The sequence below is a fragment of the Ochotona princeps genome, chromosome 16 (genome assembly GCF_030435755.1).
Source record: "Ochotona princeps isolate mOchPri1 chromosome 16, mOchPri1.hap1, whole genome shotgun sequence".
Taxonomy (NCBI): domain Eukaryota; kingdom Metazoa; phylum Chordata; class Mammalia; order Lagomorpha; family Ochotonidae; genus Ochotona; species Ochotona princeps.
This window is the reverse complement of record NC_080847.1, coordinates 9,265,637-9,285,619: the sequence shown is the minus strand read 5'-3', so window position 1 is coordinate 9,285,619 and position 19,983 is coordinate 9,265,637. Positions and strand designations below refer to the sequence as shown.

Below are 19,983 nucleotides of genomic sequence, written 5' to 3'. Positions count from 1 at the left end.
ATTGGGCCATCCTCAACTGCTTTCCCAGGCCACAAGCAGGGAGCTGGATGGGAAGTGGAGCTTCCGGGATTAGAACCGGCGCCCATATGGGATCCCAGGGCTTTCAAGGCGAGGACTTTAGCCGCTAGGCCACGCCGCCGGGCCCTGTATGTGTATTTCAAATGTAAACCACATCCCCCAGGTCACTACTGTGTGAACTGTTGTCTAAGACCGGACAACAGTCTGGACCTCGTGAGGAGGCATTGCAGTGCAGTAGAAGGTGATGCTCATTGGAGTCAGAGTGGTACCATGAGGCCATGGCGTCGGGGTAGAGGGTTCGCATGCAGGTACAGAGCCTGTCTGGGGCCCTTCTGACCCTCCCCCCCTTTCCCTTTCCTCCCTGCTTATGAGTCCTGGAAAGACAGAGCAAGAGTATTGAGAGGAAAAAGCACAGCACTCCATGAGTTGCTGTCTATAGGGTGTGGACCTGTATTTAAATCTTTGCTGTTATGCCACGAAGTATTTATGGGTGCACTTACATCATGTCTGGAATTTACTTCAAAATAATCTGTGGGGAAAGGGGGACTGGTGGAGTCCATTAGAGATGATCATGGAATTTGTCATCCAAGGCCAGATACCTTTGGACTGAAGGAGAGAGCTGTTAATGACACCAGGACAACAAGCATAAACCGAGATTGTCCCAGTGAACCAAACCCTGGGCACCCAAGGAAGATGGATAGGACTGCCCTGAGCATCAGTGCTGCAGCTGGGCTGTGAGCACCTGGGTCTCCACTATATTCTTTTTTTTTTTTTTTTTTCCTGATTTGTCTGAAAATTTCCAAGTGTTTTTTTTAAGGAAGTAGATTTGTCAGATTGCTGAAGCATTTGTAAGTCTCACTATCCAGGAAACAGCTGTTGGATCCCTTGCCAGTTCCCATCTTGGGTAGCAATCCCAGATGACCTTGTGTTATTGCTGGGCACTTCCAGGTGGGGTCACAACGTGAGACCCCACCTGCTCCTGCTGATGGGAGGAATGAGAATCTGCAGATTGTTCTAGTTCTTCATGACGTGGTTCAGCATGGAGATAGAACTGCCAAGCCAAAGCAGGTCCCTTCACACCTGCTGTACCCCACAGCCGGTTGGAGAGGGAGCTGGCAGTGTGTGTACGTGCACATGTGATCGTTATCTGCAGCCCTCCTCAGAACCACAGGCTGGGCAGGAAGCAGTGTGACCACAGCGGGGCCCCTAACCGACGCTCTATTGCACCTATGGCTTGTTTTCCTACTTAACCCGCCATGGTGTGCCATGGTGTAACAGCTGTCGGAACCTCGCATGGTGAAATGTGGCCTCTGCAGGGAACTCACTCCCGTGACAGCATCACATTCCCCTAATTGGCTGTCTCTTTGAGCTGGGCCTCTTCACATATTTGTTCTTCCACTCTGTTTCCCTGGGCCTCTCACATGCCACATTCTGGGGTACAGCAGTAAAAGAAACAGACTCTGCCTTCAAGGAGCTTATCTTAGGATGAAGGCATCTGATAACAGGTGTGGCAGTGGGGATTGCCAAGAAGAAAACAGAGCGGGTGGGGAGATTGACAGAGGTGCCTGTCTGGAAGGGTTGTCTAAAGGAAATGAGAGGACCCAACAGGTGTGAGGGAGAAGGGCCACAAGGCAAGAGCCACAGCAGTAAGAGGTGAGTGGTGGAGGAGGAGGGGCACCTTTCAGACATGTTGCAGAGTATTCCACGGTGGGTTTGGGATGTTATCCTAAGGAGAACACTGGCACGCCTGGTAAGAGTAGTTTGAAGGAGAGAGCATGGAAGGAGAGCAAGTAAAAATGGCCACCGCTGGCAACACTGCAGATATTCACTGTGAAGACAGTTGCTGGAGGTACAGCGGAGGTTGAGAGAGTGCTGTATGAGGTGGAGAAGCATGCAGACACCTGCTCAGTAGAGGGAAAGGGTGCCTGATGGATTTCACAGTGAGTGGCTGTTTTCTGTGCATCAGCAAATAATAAATGACCCTGATCTTGAAAGGTAGATCTCTAGAGGGCTTGCTTCGGTTTTCTTCAGAGTCCCATCTTCTCTGAGCAAAGTTACAGGTGTTTAGGTCATCCCCCAAGTCTGTTTTGATACTTTGTAATCTTCTGTCATCTTTCTTTTGTTGCTCAAGTGATTCTAAACTTCCAGGTTATGAACCCAAACTCTCTTGATAATCTAAATCTGTGGATCCATTCGCCCAGAAAAAGTCCCTACCTTAGAGTACAGGGTGTTATGCCAGAAGGCTGCAGGATCCTCAAGGAGTATCCTGGTCAGGAGACTGTTCAACACACTCATGCTACTTATGGCTACGGGGTTTCAGAATGGGCAGGGCACACCGTGGGGCCTGTCTCCTCTAGTGGGTCATTGGTTCACTGAGGGTAGAAATGATCTAATGTCTTGCGTGTTTTCTTATCACTTATGTAACTAGAGTAAATACAAGTGGGCTGACTTACTTGCTTATCCTCTCCGAGTGAGGTAAATAACAGATTTGCAGGTGTCCTAAGAAAGGATGTCACACATTATGTACTCAATGTTTGTGTTTCCTCTTCTCTAGGGTCCAGGGTCAGCTCTGATTCCCAGTGTGTGGGAATTTGGGGAGGAATCTCTGCAAGGTCACTGGGTTCAGATGAGGTTGTGAGGGCTTCCCCTTGCTGCTACCCACCCCGCCACCCATTCATAGTCACTAAATTCAGGCACTCTGGAGATAAGCAATGCAGTGACACTTGACAAGCCTGGACGTGGGGGTCTTTATTTGAAAAGCAGAGTAACAATATGAGAGAGATACAGTGACCCACATCTGCAAATGCTCATGGCAGCTAGGGGCTGGGCCAAGCTGAAGCCAGAGACTCCATTCTGCCCTCAAGAGTGGGTGACTGGAGCTGAAGTGCTTGATCCGTCTTCTGCCTCCTAGGCTCATTATGAGAAACCTGGATCTGAAGCAGAGCAGCCGCAACTAGGTGTGAATGTCCCAGGAGGTGGCTGAACACGCTGTGCCACAACCCTGACCCTCATGGTCCTTCTAGTCCACCCCTTTGGCAAATCTCACTAAGAAATTCCTCTGGAGCAGTATGGCAGGCTCTCAGCTCACCAGGGTGTCTCTATCTCTCTGTGTGTGGTCATCCTAGCCCGGAGTGATAGAAAAGCTAGAACCCTCTCTTATCCTGATGTTCCTCTTGTTGCACTTTCAACGTAGCTGCATCCTGGTGGCTTGACATCTTGCTCTGTAGATTTCATTGCAAAACACAGTTGAGGCCTGATCTGCTGAACTTGATCTGATAGTGTGCTTTAGGATTTTCTCTCCTGTCGGCCAATGGGGGTGCACTGGGCCTTCTGGCGCCCAGGAATAAAGTATGGATCTTAGGAAGATTCTGTGTGAGCCTTGTCTTCCCTGCTCCCTTCCCTACTTTCCTTTTCTGCTCCAGACACAGTCATTAAAGAAGTAATAATTGAAGGTTGAGGTATCTGAGTACATCAGTTAAGACCTCAGGACTTGGAAAACAGCTTGTGTCCAAGAAAGAAACCAGTGTGCTGGGAGCATCTGCTGCTCAGTGGGGCTCAGCCTACCTTGCTGGGGTGCTACTCAGCCAGCATCCACTTCCGGCCAGCAGGAGGAAGTGAGCTCCTTTTAGTTGCTGTGTAGAGACCATGTACAAAGCCTCCAGGGGTTGATGAAAGTGTTTTTTTTTTTTGTTTTTTTTTTGGCCCGGAGACAAGTTTTTATTGTTCACTCTGTTTTCATGTCTTTTTTTTTTTCCCCCCCAGAGAGGTGGTCCTTAGCCTTATTTCTTGCTTCTGAATTTATGAGGAACAGGCCTGGGGAATTTCACCAACTGCAGCACCTAAACACTGAAAGTGCCACACCAACCACGGTCGTGGGTATTGAGTGCAAGGGCATAGGTGTGTGGCGTGTTGAGGATCAAAACAGATGGCACAGCTATGTGAGGGCAAGATGTGGTATGCAGCCAAACATCCAGGAATTTCCTGACCACACCTGTCCATCCACTGAACTGGCTTGCTAGGTAGACACGTATCTAAGAAGTGGAAGAAATTCTGAGGTGACTTGTTGGGCACTGAGCAAGCTTGCTCCTCAAGCAGATGAGACACTCCCAGAACACTAGCCGGTGTTTCCCCTGGAGACGTGATGTCCAGGCCTTTTGAGTTGGTTGGGCGCCCCTGCACTTGGGGCAGGGTCTATACAAATGGACATGCCAATGTTTCCTAGCCAGCTGTCAGGAGCTTGATTGGCCTTGCACTGAGGCTTCCATTCTTGGTTTGCTCAAGGGCCTTCGTGTCGCTGGCCTCCAGCATTTCCTTCCTGAGAGGGCCCACTCTGGAAGAAGTGGGTTAGAGGGTCAAGTGGAAGAGGATTACTGAGCCTCCCCCTCTGTCACGTGGCAGGGCCGCTTTTGTTGAGGACACACCTGTGGGGCCTGCGGGGCAGCAGAGCAGGGTTGACGTCCTTGGGTTCATTCCATGTGCCCATTGGGCAGTCCTCCCCTTTGGTCCCAGCTGTACGTGTGTTGCTGGGCCAGTTCTTGGATGTAGCAAGTACAGGGGAATACACTTCTGTGTGTGCAGTTGGAATCCAGTCAGCATGGTTTGTTTTCAATCCCAAATATGCAGGATATTTTTTTCATATGTTGATTGATCCTTAAGGCACTTTTATTTCCCAGTGTAACAATTTAAAATCCTTGTGCTGTATATCACTGCTTCTTCGTGTGATCATTGGCAGCTCACTCTTCTTTGGGAGACTCCTCCTAATGGAGCTTCTTTCAGCTGAGGGCGCCTTACAGTCCATAAAGGATGTTATGTTACATAGGTTCAACTCCTAGTTTTCTCTTTTGCCTAAATGATTTGTGAATGTCCTCAGACTTGTCAGCAAGTCACCATGGTTTTACAGAGTATTGGGTGTAGCTGTTGAGGTGGTGACCCCACGGTTTGCATCATCTTACCCTGCATAGAGCATTGTGTCCCCACATAGTTCTGGAGAGTGCATTGGGCTGTGCTTGAGTATTACCAAGTAGTTGGCTCGGTCTACCTGTCTATGAGGGGAAAAACTTGTTCCATTTTCTCCTTCCTGGTAAGTATAGAATTCAGAGAAAGAAAGATAGCGGCATAGAATACACTGTGCTTAGAGTAGTAAATTGAGATCATTCCTGATAGAAACATGCAGGGGGTAAAAATGGAGACGCCTAAAACTTAGTAGAAGAAATGGCTAAGCCCAGTATGTTTTATATTATCGATGTGGAATACAGGTATATGTGTACTAGAAGAGCCAGAGAGCATTAAATGAAATCAAGCAGATTGGATTCTGGGAAGATGGTGGCCAGAAGATATGGCCCATCTCTCTGACTCTCCTTGCCAGCCACCTACTTTAGCCTCTTTGAACCAAGCAGGAGGGTAGGCAGGATGCAAGGGGAGCTGGCATACAACCAAGTAGAAGTACCAGAGGGACTGTCAGACAAGAAAAGGCTAGACCTCATGTCCAGTGAAATCACAGGCTCAGGAGCTGTGCTTAGCACATTGACCTTCTGTGTGTGCTGCAGTACACACTGCAGGTCAAGATGGGGTCTATGCAGGGACCAGAGCTGGCAGAGGCTATGTCCCAGCTCCTGTGTCCCTGACCACACCACAGTGCAGGTGCTGGGACATGAAGCCCTGGCCTTTGGATGGGCATTCATTACTTGTGGTCATGCTTCAGAGTGAACAGATGACTACAGCTCCCGGAAGGAGGACAGCTAGAAAAATTTGGTGAGCAACATGTATGACTTACCATAAGGGAAAACAGTGAAACATGTAGAAAGAATTTTGCTAAAGAAGACTGGAGTCTGCACATTGAAAGGGAAAACTGATGAGAAAAGATACATCTAGGTATCTTTCATGTTTCCAGGCCAAAGGAGCAAATTCTTTATAGAGGGGGAAGCAATCACTCTGGTACCGGACTTATTTGCCACTCCAAGAAGCTGGAAGATGTGACATTTCTTCTGTAACCCACTGAGGATAATAGGAATGCAGAAGAATCCTGTCTCCAGGCAAGGTCCCCATTGAGCTGTCACAATGAAAGAAAGGCAGAGGAGGTGTCCCCAGCTGTCCCACAGGTCCTGCTGCTCACCAGTCGACCTCCTCAAAGGCCTTTTCTAACAACTGAATATGTAAATTGGCACACATAGTCTCTCTGCTTGTCCCAACACACAAAGCTCACTGATTGACGAGTCTAGTGTTTTATTGAGAGCATATCAGACGTACAAGGAAGTTGGGAAAAGTATGAGTTGGACATCTTATCTTCTATGACTTTCAGTTTTTTAAGATTTATTTTATTTTTATTGCAAAGTCAGATATACAGAGAGGAGGAGAGACAGAGAGGAAGATCTTCCGTCCGTTGTTTCACTCCCCAAGTGACCACAACGGCCGGTGCTGCGCCGATCTGAAACCGGGAGCCAGGAACTTCCTCCAGGTCTCCCACACAGGTGTAGGTTCCCAAGGTTTTGGGCTGTCTTCAACTGCTTTCCCAGGCCACAAGCAGGGAGCTGGATGGGAAGTGGAGCTGCGGGGATTAGAACCAGTGCCAATGTGGGATCCCGGCGCATTCAAGGTGAGGACTTTAGCTGCTAGGCCACCGCGCCAGGCCCTTTTATGACTTTCATTTTAACCTGTTGTGGCTGTTGCTCTATGTAGAGGTCACCTTGTTCTCAGACATACATGAATCAGTGAATATACCACTTATGGTAACTTTGAAATAAGTACTGTGGCATCAAAATAGTCGCAGAACTGAAAAGCTTGGGACTGAATAGGTCTGAAAGCTTAGTATTACATCATTAATTATAGTTCAGTATGTATTTACAGGTTTTCCTTTCTTATTGAGGTAAAAATTGCAAAGAAATCTCGGGCTTGGCGGTGTGGCCTAGTGGCTAAGGTCCTCGCCTTGATCCCATATGGCTGCTGGTTCTAATCGCGGCAGCTCCACTTCCTCTCTGTCTCTCCTCCTCTCATCATATCTGACTTTGTAATAAAAATAAAATAAATCTTTAAAAAAAAATTGCAAAGAAATCTCAAATCTTACATGCTTGTTTGATGATTTTTTGCTAAATGCATGCATGGATGTAACCCAAGCCCCTCTCAAGATAGTGAACTTTTTCATCACCCTGGAAAGTTCCACCTCTTGTTCCATCTCTGCCCCCTCTTCAAGCCTCTCCCAAATCCCTGCAACTCCACCTGGTCCTGCCAGACACTGCTGTTCTGGTATGTTCCACTGCAGATTAGCTTGCCTGTTCTAGAACTGCACGTGATTGGAATCATGGCATGTGCTGTCTAGTGCCCTTCGCTCAGCTGATTTTCAGTGCTCATCCATGTTGTGGCTGGTGTCAGTGGTCACTGACTTGCTGAGAACGGTTCTGTTTTTATTCGGTGATTAAACTTCAGTTTCTTTATTCTTTGAATGAACGCAGTTGAGCTCTTTCCAGGTTTCTGTTAGTTATAAATACAGCTGTGGTGATGACCAACTCTTACTATTTGTAGACATATATCTTCATTGCTTTTATATGGAAGAGAAATTGCATGGGCCGTGGACTAGGTAAATGTATGTTTTATAAGGCACTACCTGATCTTTTCCCAAAGTGTATGTATCCTTTCTTTTAATGTTTATTTATTCATTTATTTATTTACTTGGAAAGCAGAGAGATGGGGGAGAGGTCTTCCTGCTACTTGTTCACTTATCAACTACCCACAACAGCCAGCTATGCCAAAGCCATGAACTCCATCCAAGTCTTCCACTAGAATGGCAGGGCCCCAGTACTTGACACACCGTCTGTTGCCTCTTACAGTGCATTAGCAGGAAACTGAGTTAGGCATCCCGAGCACATCAACCCTGGGTGTGTCACTGTATACTTCCTCCACAGCAGGTCAAAGTTACTGTCGTTTCACATCCTCATTAACATGTGATGTTGTAGACACCCCATATGAACACCTGTTCAAGCAGCAGAAAAGGCCCTAAGCATACTCCCACCCCACTCCCTGCCAACGAAGTTCCAGGCTACTGGCTCCAGGTCAGCCCAGCCGCAACCATTACAGGCATTTGGGGATTGAACCAGCAAATGAAAGATCTCTTTGTCTCTCCTTGTCACTCTGCCTTTCAAATTTGGCATTTTGACAGATGTATTAATCAGGATTCCCCAGAGAAACAAGATTGTGTGGTGTGTGTAAAGTGATTTATTATGTTACAACAAATTGACTCCTATGATTATAAAAGTAGAGAAATCTGTGCTTTGCTTTCTGCACACTGGAGACCTGGGAGATCCAGTGGAGTACTCATAGTCTTAAGTTCAAAGGCCTTGGAGCCAGGAGAATTTGGGGGTCTGAGTACTAATCCAAGAGCAGAAGCCCAGGGCCCCAGCTCCTGCAGCCATACCAAGGATGCGCACCTCCCTTGTGGCTCCTTTTTTTTTCTGTTCAGCTCCATTCAGGCCCTCAGCACATGGGCTGGGACCCAGCCGTCCTGGGAAAGACCTTAGGCTTCACCAGTCAGCAGTTCAAATGCTAACCTACCTCATCCAGAAACTCCTTCAGGGACACATCCAGAGACAAAGAGTGGCACTCACTTGATAGCTACCTTGGAGACATCTCCTGGGCTCCCGGGGTATCAGGTGAAAGCCCCCAGGTTCTAGATCCCAAATTCAGCAGAAGCAAAGGCCAGAATGCTTATTAATTTTCCCACTCTGGAACATTCCTCAGGATTTGCTGAATTGGGCACTGGTTTCCAGTTACATCTCAAAGAGAGAGAGATGTGAAGAATATGTATACCTATGTATACTTACAGTACAGAAAGTTGTTTCGTGTTATCCCTTGATCTGCTACTTGTAATATATACCATTGATGAAACTCATTAGGTCCCATTCTACTGTTATGCAGCACCACAAGGATGTGATAGTTAAGGATCAAGGCTGGGCACTGGGAACTAAATCATGAGGACAAAGCCGACAGGGGTGGCATTGTCTGGACTCCCATTCTGGCAGCAGTCTACTCACCCTGGCTTCCCCTGGGACGGGAGGTCCCGCCTGGGGGGGCGTGGCTTCCTTTTACCCTGGTTGCTTCTTTTGATTCTCTTACCTTTAGGTGATCCCAGAGACAGGCAGAACTGGGGCAGCCATTAAAATAGCGCATCAGCATAGGGAGGGAGGAGAGGGGCGATTCAGGGAGTGAAATTGGAGCAACATGCAGGCTGCACATGGTCCTGCCTGAGAAATCAGGTCTTAAAGAAGAAGGTTGCCATTTTGGGAACTGCAGCCCCAGAACACGAGGACTCTTAATTTATACTGCAATTCACTTGTGGCTGGGGATTCTGGGAAAACTCTTGTCACATGAGCTGCTTGATACCATGTTTTCCTCAGTGGTCCTGCCAGTCAAATGGGTGGTACCTGAAAGAAGGCTTAGGGATCACAGTGGGGTCAGTGTCTTCAGGCGTCCGTGGGCTGTAGGTGAAAGGCCTCATTTCAGCCTGCCAACGAAAGGGGTCCCAGGTGAGGCTTGCCAATGCCCTTGGGAGCTCCTGTCTCTGACCCAGCAAGTGGCTGGCAGAGGATCCCCTGCCTGAGCAGGGTGCCTATGGAACAGCAAGCCAACTTGGTCAACCAGCTGGAGCTAGCAAACATCTGCCCTCATATCAGGAGTGAGCAAATGGCAGATACAGCCTGCGCAGGGCACTGCAGTACAAGGAAGCACCATGTCTCCAGGGCGTAACAGTCCAGGTGGTGTTGGGGAACAGCCTGAAGACCCTGCCTGTGGCATTCTGCTGAAGGAAAACAGCAGTCTCTTACCCACCCTCCCGAGGGCTGATGAGGGTCTCTTAGGGACTGTGGCATGGTTCTGCAGGCCTTTGGTTTATCTCTGTTTGTAGGCCTGATGTTGGTTTGTGCAGGCTTTTTTCCAAAACAGTATCAGAGTTTCCTAGACACTTTAACCTTCAGGAAGATCATAAACATGACAGTGCTTATCATTCCGCAGGGCCTTTGGTGTTGAGTCGTGACTGAACAATGCCAGGCAGAGATTGGGGCAGTAATATCCATCTTGGTTGTAGGATGACCTTTTGGGAAGACAGTGGGAGCATGAGCTTTTCCCTTCAGCATTCTGTGTTTCTGTCCCTCTTACCTTTTGTCCTTTGTTTTCCATTTTAAAGTAGTTTGCACACTCAGCGTTTTACAGCCAGGGCTTCTGTGGGCTCAGAGCCAAGCGAGAAGCAGAACTCTATCCTTCCATGTTGTTAACAGAGAGAGAGAGAGAGAGAGAGAGAGAGAGAGAGAGAGAGAGAGAGAGAGAGAGAGACTCTGTTTCAGATGATGTGATTATCCAGGCCGCGGGCATTTTGGAGAAATTGCTGGGGCCACATGGAAGGTTTGGGATCAGTGTTTGGGAGTGCCTGGAGGTTGTGTTCTGGCCCTGTGCCTCCTGCCCCTGTGTTTTTAGCATGGTGAGGAGGGACACGGCCTCAGGGTCAGGCTCCCTGGTGCCCAGCCAGCTCTGGCTCTCTCGGGCTGTGTTAACCTTGAACAAGTTGCTCAGTCTTCTGGGCCTCAGTGTGCTCTCAATAAAATAGTGTTAGTGGCCATTCCCACCTTATGTGTATATTCTGGTAAGTCAGAAGTCACTCAAAGCTCAGGGACTGTTCACAGTAACTACACAGCTAATGTCTCCGGCTGTTAATGACCATGGGCAAGAGCTATAGAGACTGTTCCTTCCGCATTGGCAGTGCCAACAGTGCACTGGCAGGCCAGTGGGACCAGCAGGTGGCTGGCAGCTGATGGCCACCCCAGCACAGGCTGCAGGGGTTCCCGACTCTTGTTCCACCTAAACCCTCCTCTGGCTCTCCCGCTCCTCCTGCCCCGTTAAGCGCTGCCAGCTTGGATGGCAATAATTCCACTCCACATTTGTTAAGCTTCTTTTCAGTGTGCTTTCCTGGTTCTTAATCTTTTTTCTTTTAATTGGAAAGTCAGATATACAGAGAGGAGGAGAGACAGAAGCTCTTCCATCCACTGATTTACTCCCCAAGTGGCCGCATTGGCCAAGTTGTGCGGATCCGAAGCCAGGATCCAAGAGCTTCTTCTAGATCTCCCACACAGGTGCAGGATCCCAAGGCTTTGGGCCGTCCTCGACTGCTTTTGTTAGTTATTTTAAAAAGATTGTAGAGTTCTAGTTCATACGATATTACGATATTATTACGCTATTATTATTATTACGCGCAGCAAATTCCCACAACCTGGTTCTTTACCGTGAGCTGAAACACACCATTACGCGCAGCTAATTCCCACAACCTGGTTCTTTACCGTGAGCTGAGACACCAGACGCAACGAGGTATCTTAGGAGGTTTATTTCAACGGGGCAGGAACGGGTAGAGGTGGTGAAAACCAGGAGAAAAAGGGGAGAGCAAAGAAAAGCAAGAGAGAGAAGAGAGGGAGAAGAGCGGGGTAAGAGGGGGAGGGATAAGAGCCGGGATAGAGAGCGAGCCGCACCTGGGGGAGCCTTTTTGTCAGCCAGGTATAGGGGGTGGGGAGTGGGAGGGATTGAGGGCAGGCCCCCAGGGGATTGGCGCCTGCAGGTGAATGCCTAGGGATGATTGACAAGTGGGTGGAGTTGGGGAGGGGGCTGGCAGATTGGGAGGTGGGATTCAGGTGGAAAGCCAGGTTACATCTGATTGGTGGACGGCTGGACCGGCGCGAACTTCATGAGCTGTGAGGAAGAAGGAATGGCGCCGGGTCCAGGGAAGGCTATTGGAATAACTCCTTACAGCTTTCCCAGGCCACAAGCAGTGAGCTGGATGAGAAGTGGAGCTCCCGGGATTAGAACTGGTGCCCAAATGGGATCCCAGCATGTGCAGGGTGAGGACTTTAGCCACTAGGCTACTGCGCCAGACCCAGTTCTTAATCTTCTCATCCTTGCAGTGAGGTAGTTTCTCCCATTTCTCAGATAAGGAAGCAGGTCTGAGGGACAGATTATTTGTCTTGGTCTTGAGGCTGGATAACCCAGGTCACCTTGCCATTTCCTGCTAGGATAACAGACCCCAAGTTATTTCTTGGGCCTTCTGAGAATGAAACAAACATGCAAAAGTAGCTGCAGGGGGTGATGACTTTAGCTCGAATAAAGGTCTCTTGCCGTCCAGGGGTGATGTGTCCCACCCACCTCCTTTGTTCTTTGTGAAACATCTGAGCTTCATCTCGGCCCCTACTGCGACTATATGACCTTGCACGATGCAGGCCTTGCTGGAGCCCGTGTCCTTCTCTGCACCCCGGGGGATCACTCAACAGCTACGGACTAGGAACCTTTTGTTTGCTAGGACACAAAGACTCGATGACTTCTCCTTGTAGACCGCCCTAGACCACCTGCTTCCCAGCAACTTAGCTGGGACTCAGCCCCTTCTCCTGCACTTCTCTCTGAGTTACTGGCAAAGGAAGTAGCATGTGGCGTGCAAGGCTTGTTATTGAAATCCATTGACTTGAGCACTTCACAGCGACAGTGTCAGGCTCTGGGGCTCCAGGGCCTGCTTTGGGGCACACCATCCTCGACAGCTGTCAGCCAACAGACAGGTTCTATCTCAGCAAGCGTGAAGGACAAGCAGCCTGTCGCCATCTCAAGTGTTGAGAAGCCTTGGCCCTTTGAGTTGGGAGACAAGTGTGAATGCAGAGACACTTAGGCTTTCTAGGAGATTCAAGTCTACACCTCATTTCTCTAGCACATGTCGATACTGGATCTGTGCATTGCTGAAGTGAGTTAAAAATCATCTGCCGGAAGCTGGTGCCGTGGTGTGGAAGGTTAAGCTGCCACCTGCAGTGCCAGGATCCTGTGTGGATGCCATTCACCTACCAGCTGCTCTACTTCTCATGCTAATGCACCTGGGAAAGCAGAAGAAAATGGTCCACGTCCTTGGGACTCTGCACCCACATAGGAGCCCTGGAAGAAGCTCCTGGCCCCTGGCTTCAGATAGGCCCAGCTCTGGCCTTTGCTGCCATGTGCAGAGTAAACCAGTTGATGGAAGAGCTCTGTTTTCCTCTGTGTGTGCATGTACCCTGCCTTTCAAATAAATAAATCTCTTTTTAAAAATTAACAGAGGGCCTGGCGTGGTAGCGTAAGGGCTAAAGTCCTTTCCTTGCATATGCTAGGGTCCCATGTGAGTGCTGATTCTAATTCTGGCAGCCCTGCTTCCCAACCAGCTCCCTGCTTGTGGCCTGGGAAAGCAGTCGAGGTTACCCAGAGGCCTTGGGACCTGGACCCATGTGGGAAACCTGGAGAAAGCTCCTGGCTCTTGGCTTTAGATCAACGCAACTCTGGCCAGTGCGACCACTTGGGGAGTGAATCAGCGAATGGAAAATCTTCCTCTCTATCTCTCCTCCTCTCTGTATATCTGATTTTCCATAAAAATTTAAAAAATCTTAAAAAATAATCAGATCCATCTCTGCCAGAAATCTGGGTGTGCTCCCTGGTTCTTTTCGGTGTCCCAATTTTGTTATTAATGGATTTATTTATTTTGTTTTTTAAAGATTTATTTTATTTTTACTACAAAATCAGATATACTGAGAGGAGGAGAGATAGAGAGGAAGTGGAGCTGCCGGGATTAGAACCAGCGGCCATATGGGATCAAGGCGAGGACCTAAGCCACCAGGCCACGCCGCCGAGCCCCTATTAATGGATTTATAACAGATGAGAAATGTGGCCCTGTTCAAAGCTTGACCACAGCATGTCAGGGGAATGGGAGCTCTGCCGTGGAGAGAAGAGTTCGTTTTGCCTATATTTTTGAGAATTGAGTGTTCTGTATTATCTTATTGGTCTCACAGCATTGGCAATAAAAAAATGAGGATGTGGGGTTCCAAGTACAGTGTTCTTACCGACTCCTTCCGGCCTCTGAGTGTCTTCCTATCTTCCCATCCTCCCAGACTCACCACCCAGGGTCAGAGGCAGTCGCACAAAGGATGCCAAGAGTCCTTCCTGTGTTCTGGATCTCTAGCAGTCAACTTGCGTACACAGTGTGTGTCCTGGTGTGTAAGAAACATTGCTGATGTCATCATTATCACAGTCTAAGGCTCTGATGGGGAAGTTGGACTGAAAGGAAAGAACAGAACCAAATCCTCCCAGCCATGAGGAGATGGGCCATGTGTGGAAGGCTGAAGCAGGGGACAGATGCAGCAGCCGCCCTCGTCAAAAAACAAGAGCCTACAATACACGCACCTAGATGTAGGCTCTGCCATGTTAGTGTCTCTTTTTGGTGAAATTTACATCGAAAAGAAGTAGTTCATTTAAAAAGCATTTTAATAAATAGTTCAGATGATTGCATTGTCTGGGACTGGGCCAGAGTATTGCCAGGAGCCAGGAACTCCAAATGGATCTCCTGCTAGGATGGCAGAGTCCCAGGTACTTGGGCCATATTCCACTGCTTTCTGTGGTGCATAAGCATGGAGCTGAATCAAAAGTGGAGCAGCTGGGACCAGAACCTGTGCTTATAAAGGATGCCAACCTTTAAGTCGTGGTTTAACCCCTCTGTGCCCACAGTGCCAGCCCCACAGGATTAGGTTTCTTTAACACGGAGTTCAACTCAAAAGATTCTCAAGGAAAAATTCACCAATACTGATAAAGTCTGATAAAACTTTCTGGTTGTGTAAACCCCCTGGAACTTCCTTAGAAATCTTGTGGTAGGATCTCCATCCTGCCCGCCTTCCAGCAGGGATGCTGACCTGGTAGGTAGCTGTGATTCAGTAGCATCTAGGAGTGCCTAGAGGGCCAGCCCAATGCTCACACACTTCACAAAGGACAGCTGCTTTGGCATTGAAGGAGGCGATAGGTGTGCAGGGTAAGGGGATGCAGGTGCATCTGGGTGGAGCAGGTGGTAAACTCTTTAGCCTTTAGAAGCTGGTTATTCACATGCCTGCCCATCCCGTCATCCACTAGATCCCATTGAGAAGGGGTGTAAGAAGCCTTAAAACTGGGCCCGGCGACGTGGTCTAGCGGCTAAAGTCCTCGCCTTGAAAGCCCCGGGATCCCATATGGGCGCCAGTTCTAATCCCGGCAGCTCCACTTCCCATCCAGCTCCCTGCTTGTGGCCTGGGAAAGCAGTTGAGGACAGCCCAATGCTTTGGGACACTGCACCCGCGTGGGAGACCCGGAAGAGGTTCCAGGTTCCCGGCATCGGATCGGCGCACACCGGCCCGTTGCGGCTCACTTGGGGAGTGAATCATCGGACGGAAGATCTTCCTCTCTGTCTCTCCTCCTCTGTGTATATCTGGCTGTAATAAAATGAATAAATCTTTAAAAAAAAAAAAAAAAAAAAAGAAGCCTTAAAACTGAAATCTGTGTCAATGACATCTTTTAATTGTTAACAAGGGGCATAAAGCAGGCAAAGTCTAGTGAAAGTTTGAAGGCAACGGCTATGATTTAAAAAAAAAAAAAAAGACCAAAATTTTTGAGTGACTTAATGAAGGGGAAGTGGGGCCTGGGGTCTTTGTAGATTTCTGTTCTCCACATTGACTCTGATGCCACATGCCGTGGTCATTCGAGTGTACCTGTGTCTTCTGGATCTCCTGGGTTTGGAGTAGACCTTTCATCCTGTTCTCTCTTCTCTTTCAGGTTTCAAGTGCCCCATTTGCTCCAAGTCTGTGGCTTCCGATGAGATGGAAATGCACTTTATAATGTGTCTGAGCAAACCTCGCCTCTCCTACAATGGTAAGAGCTTGTGACCCCAGCCTTGGAGGGGAGCGGGGGGTTCTGTGGAGCATCTCCATCCTGCCCACCTTCCAGCACGGATGCTGGCCTGGTAAGGAGCTGGCTGTTCCAGGGAGCAGGGCACCTGGAAGACCCTGGGTAGCTCAGTTCTCTGTTGTTCACACCCATGGTCCTGTGGTCTCTGATTGGGAGACACAGCCATTCTCTCAGCCATCTTGCAGCCCTGCCCATGCTGGGTCCCAACACAGCTGGCCTCTCTCTAGGAGTCAGCCAGGCAAGTCCATCAGCCAGTCATTCAGTCAGTCCTCCTTCTAGGAGGCTGAAGGAAGCAGCTGTCTTCCTCAGTGTGTGCTGGAAGGATGCTCAGGAAGCCGGGGAGCCTGGGCAATGCCTTGCTTTGCAACTCAGATTAACACCTGCAGCTGCTTGGCAGAAAGTTTGAAGAACTCAGTGTAATGGTTGTCACCCCTTGGAAGTACAATGCTGGCACCCCCTCCTCCAAGGCTTACCAGGGCTTTCCGCAAGGCTGCCTCAGAACTGAGCAGGATCATGGGGCCAAGGGAATCTGTGACGCCCATTTCATACCTCTAGGGACAGACAAGAGTGTAGTGTGCCGTGAGGAAGGGCAGCCCCAGAGCCACCAGCCAGTGTGCATCAGCAGAGACTGGATTGGAAGAAGAGCATCTGGGACTGGAGCCAGCACTTTGATGGGAGGCGGTGGCCCAAGTGGGTGCATACCCCATGATGCCACAGATTTTCCAGATAGGCCAGTGTTGCCCCATTCTACTCAGCCCATGCTGCTAGAGTAACATATCTGTCCACTCTGCTGGGTTGTTTGTCCTCTAATGCACGTTTCTCAGAGGTGGGCCATGTGTCCATGTCTGCCACTAGCCGCCTTGGAGTGAAGACTAGACACTGGTCAGAAAGAGAATTCTGGAATTTCTTAGAAATCTGAGGACTGGCATGTGACCACCCTCCACCCCCTCCTCCTGACCACACGTCTCCTCAGATGGGCCCTGGCTCTTGTTGCACGGGTTTCTCAGCCCCCTGGGTGGGCTCCTTTCCCCACAGCCCGTGAGCCTAGGGGGCTCATGCTTCTAGCATGCTTCCAGGAATGAATCTGAGGAATCTGACCCAGCTGGCCTGGAAACACATCTTTGTGTTATCTCGTGGTCACTTATCCAGTCAAAAGATTCCAGATGTGGAAAGGCACGTCACCCACTTCTCTGAGCTGTGTGCAGTCTGACAATGTTCATTCAGATGGGAGGCCTGGCCCCATCACAGCCCCAAGTGCCCAAGTGTGCCCCTCCCCTTTGTATCTTGTCTGATGTCCAGGCAGTCCGTTTTCTCCCTTAGGGGCAGCCTCCCTGTCCATCCCACACTCCTGAATCCCCTGTCGAGTCAGAACTCCCATCAGTCTTTGGAGGTGCCATCTGCCGTAGATGCCCGGGCACCACCTTGTCCTCCTCAGCCGCCTCAGGGAGAGCCATGTTCCTGCGTCTCCCAGGCTTCCCCAGCTGTGACCTCAGAGGCTGTATTCACTCCTTCCTCACATGTATGGAGAACTCGTGAAGACTTCTTTTTGTCCCAAGGGTTCTTGGGGAGACTTCTTTGCAGACACCGCCCTTGCTGTGAAAGAGAACAAAGATGCCTCAGAAGGGCTGTGACCAAGACCTCCTTGGCTCTTGGAATCATTGGGGAAAGCTTGGCAAGAGCAGTTGTGTGGGAGAGAGTGCTCCTGGCTGCTCAGGTCAGGAGGGAGACCTTGCAGCCCCTTGGGGAGCCACCTGGGACAGCCCACATGTGTCCTGGTGCTCCTAGGAGTCAGCACATGCAGGTCACTGTCCTCCCCATTGACAGCCCCAGGGAGACTCCAGGTGGCCAGCCCAAATCCCCTACTAAAACCACCCTGGCTCAGGCCACCTCAGGAGAAGGCAGATTAACCACCTGTGTGAGCCCAGCCTTCCCCACCAACCCTGCCCATTCCACCCCTGCTCACTGATCTTGGTCTCCCAGTTTTCCCCCTGGTCCCCCTGGTCCTTTACTCTCTCTCTCTCTCTCTCTCTCTCTTGACCTTCCCCATTTGACAACAGCATCAGTTGTGTGTGCGTTTGTGTATGAGTTGTGTGGTGCATGTGTGTGTTAACCTTCCCCATCAGACAGCATTGGCGCCTGTGTCCATATGTGGAGTGAAGCCTCCAGAGTGTACCTGGAGCCTGGTCTGTCTTGGGACCACTGGCCAAAGCTCCCAAACAGGAGCTCAGGTTCAGTTACTTTTTCCTGTTGTAACCTGTCTCACTCCTGATTTCTCATCAGCCCAGCCTCACTTGCTTCATCTTCCTGTCCCTATTAAAAAGTGAGGGATGGGCGGCAGGGAGTCCTGAGCTCGTGGAATCCTTCTGGAAAGGGCAAGGTGAGGTTTTCTCAGAAGGTCCCAAGAGAGGCTCTGCTTTCTTGCTTCTGAGGATTCGTGAGAACTTACTAGCTGGGTACCCCCTGTCTACACTCCCACACTTTCTACAGTTGCTGGCACCAGTTGGGCGAGTTTTTGGAAGATTTACGACGGTTATGTAAGATGAAATTTAGTTAACCACCAAATGGAAAAAAGTAGAAACCTCCCAAAAGAGGCAGATAGAAAGTAGTATTTTTCTTATTAAGAAAGTTGGCCTGAGCTTGCAGTTGGAAGCCTCCTGGAGCTGCCTGCCAGATACTGTATTAAAAAAAAAAATCTTCAGAAGACTAGTTTAGCTGGTTCACCCAGTGCACCACAACAATGTGAGGGCGCCATACCTGTGCTCAGCACCTGTCTGGGAGGCTGGTGAATGCCCCAGCTGCTATCAGGGAGCAGGGAAGGGCGTGGACCCTGAAACACTGACTGTTAGACTCTGTGCCCCTGAGCACCTTCCGGGGGTCGCTGCCCATGGAGAAGTCACCTTGATTGGGCTTTTGCATTTCTCTCTCTCCCCCAGCATCTGTTGTGCCTGAGACTGGTGGGGTTGGGGACAGGAAGAGGAGCAGCCATGAAGGATGCGCGCTCAGATTCCAACCCACAAATTGCTGGGGTGGCAAAACAAATGCCTGTAATGAGGATGTGACTTTGAGTGGAAGAGAATCTCTCTTGGCATCTCGCGGGTGACTATCAGGGGTGGCCTGGGGCTGAGCCAGGCCTGGCCAGCTCTGGCAGGGAGTCCGGTAGGGACAGGTAGGTAGCTGGCCAGCAGAATCCAGCCAAGCCGAGTGGTGGTCTGTGTAACTTGTCCTCAGCCCTGCTCTAGGTCACCTCCAGAGGCCATGCCTGGCTCTGTGGGGCATGATGTCCACCCACCCCTCTGCTGCAGCTCATGGCCCCCTTCGGTGTCACATAGGCTGTCTTGATGGAAAGGGCTGGCTTCTGTGAAAGCAGAAATCTCCCTGCTAGCTCCCTGCAGGTGTTGTCAGCTGTGTGTCTCCTGCCCTCAGAACCCTGTGTCACAGTGGGAGTGTCGTGCCCTTTGCAGGGAAAGCCCAGTCCTCACCAAACTATTAGCCTAGCCCTGTGTGGAGCACTGCCCAGGGCTATTGTTAAGTGCTGGGCTCGGGTAGTTGCGGGGTGTCTGAGACAGTGCTGCCCCGAGAGGGGAGCGGGGATGGTGACCCACTCAGGCTCCCAGCCACTGCCGACCGGGTGTACTGACCACCAGAGTGGCCAACCCTTGGCACCTGGGGAACAGGAAAGAGGGAGAGAAGGACACCTGCAGGGTTTGAGCCCTGTGGGAAAATTAGAAAGGAGCTGGAGAAGAGCAGTTGGGACTGTGGGGACCTCTCACATGAAGCTGTCCCAGGTTCACAGTCTCCCAGGCTGGTCTCTTTGCAGCCCAGTGCCCACCCACAGCCCTGAGACCCTGAGGTGGTGGAGCTGTGACACTGTGTTTATGGTTGCCCCTTTTCCTGGAGAGTGGAACACCCCAAGAAGGGAGCCAGTGAAGCTTGTTGTTGTTGGCACTCTCTTGTCCTGCCCCCTGGCAGACAGGCCAGCAGCTCTGCACCTGCCAGACTGGGTACCTTACCACCCCTCAGATGGAAATGAGGCCAGGAGACAGGGCCTGGGCCTTGTGCTGGCCAGGGGTTCTCTGTGGAATGTGTTGTCAGAACTCTGCAGCGCAGCCAAGCCCTGCCTTCCTGGCGCCCCTGAGCCTGACCTGCCCGCTCCAAGCACAGTCACTATCTATGATATGGGTGGTGGTTTCCATCTCTCTCAGCCCCTCAGGGAAATCAGGCAGGGTAGCCATGTGG

At 50.1% G+C, this 19,983-nt stretch overlaps 1 protein-coding gene across 3 annotated transcripts in view; it reads left to right on the top strand.

Moving 5' to 3' along the window:
* The window catches only part of ZNRF1 (zinc and ring finger 1), a 97,570-nt gene that overhangs the window by 71,575 nt on the left and 6,012 nt on the right, over nucleotides 1-19,983 (top strand). For all 3 annotated transcript variants that reach the window (XM_058675115.1, XM_058675114.1, XM_004584031.4), the window contains exon 2: nucleotides 15,616-15,711. In XM_058675115.1, coding sequence (XP_058531098.1) covers nucleotides 15,616-15,711 — 96 coding nt within the window. The remainder of the gene's footprint in view (nucleotides 1-15,615; nucleotides 15,712-19,983) is intronic.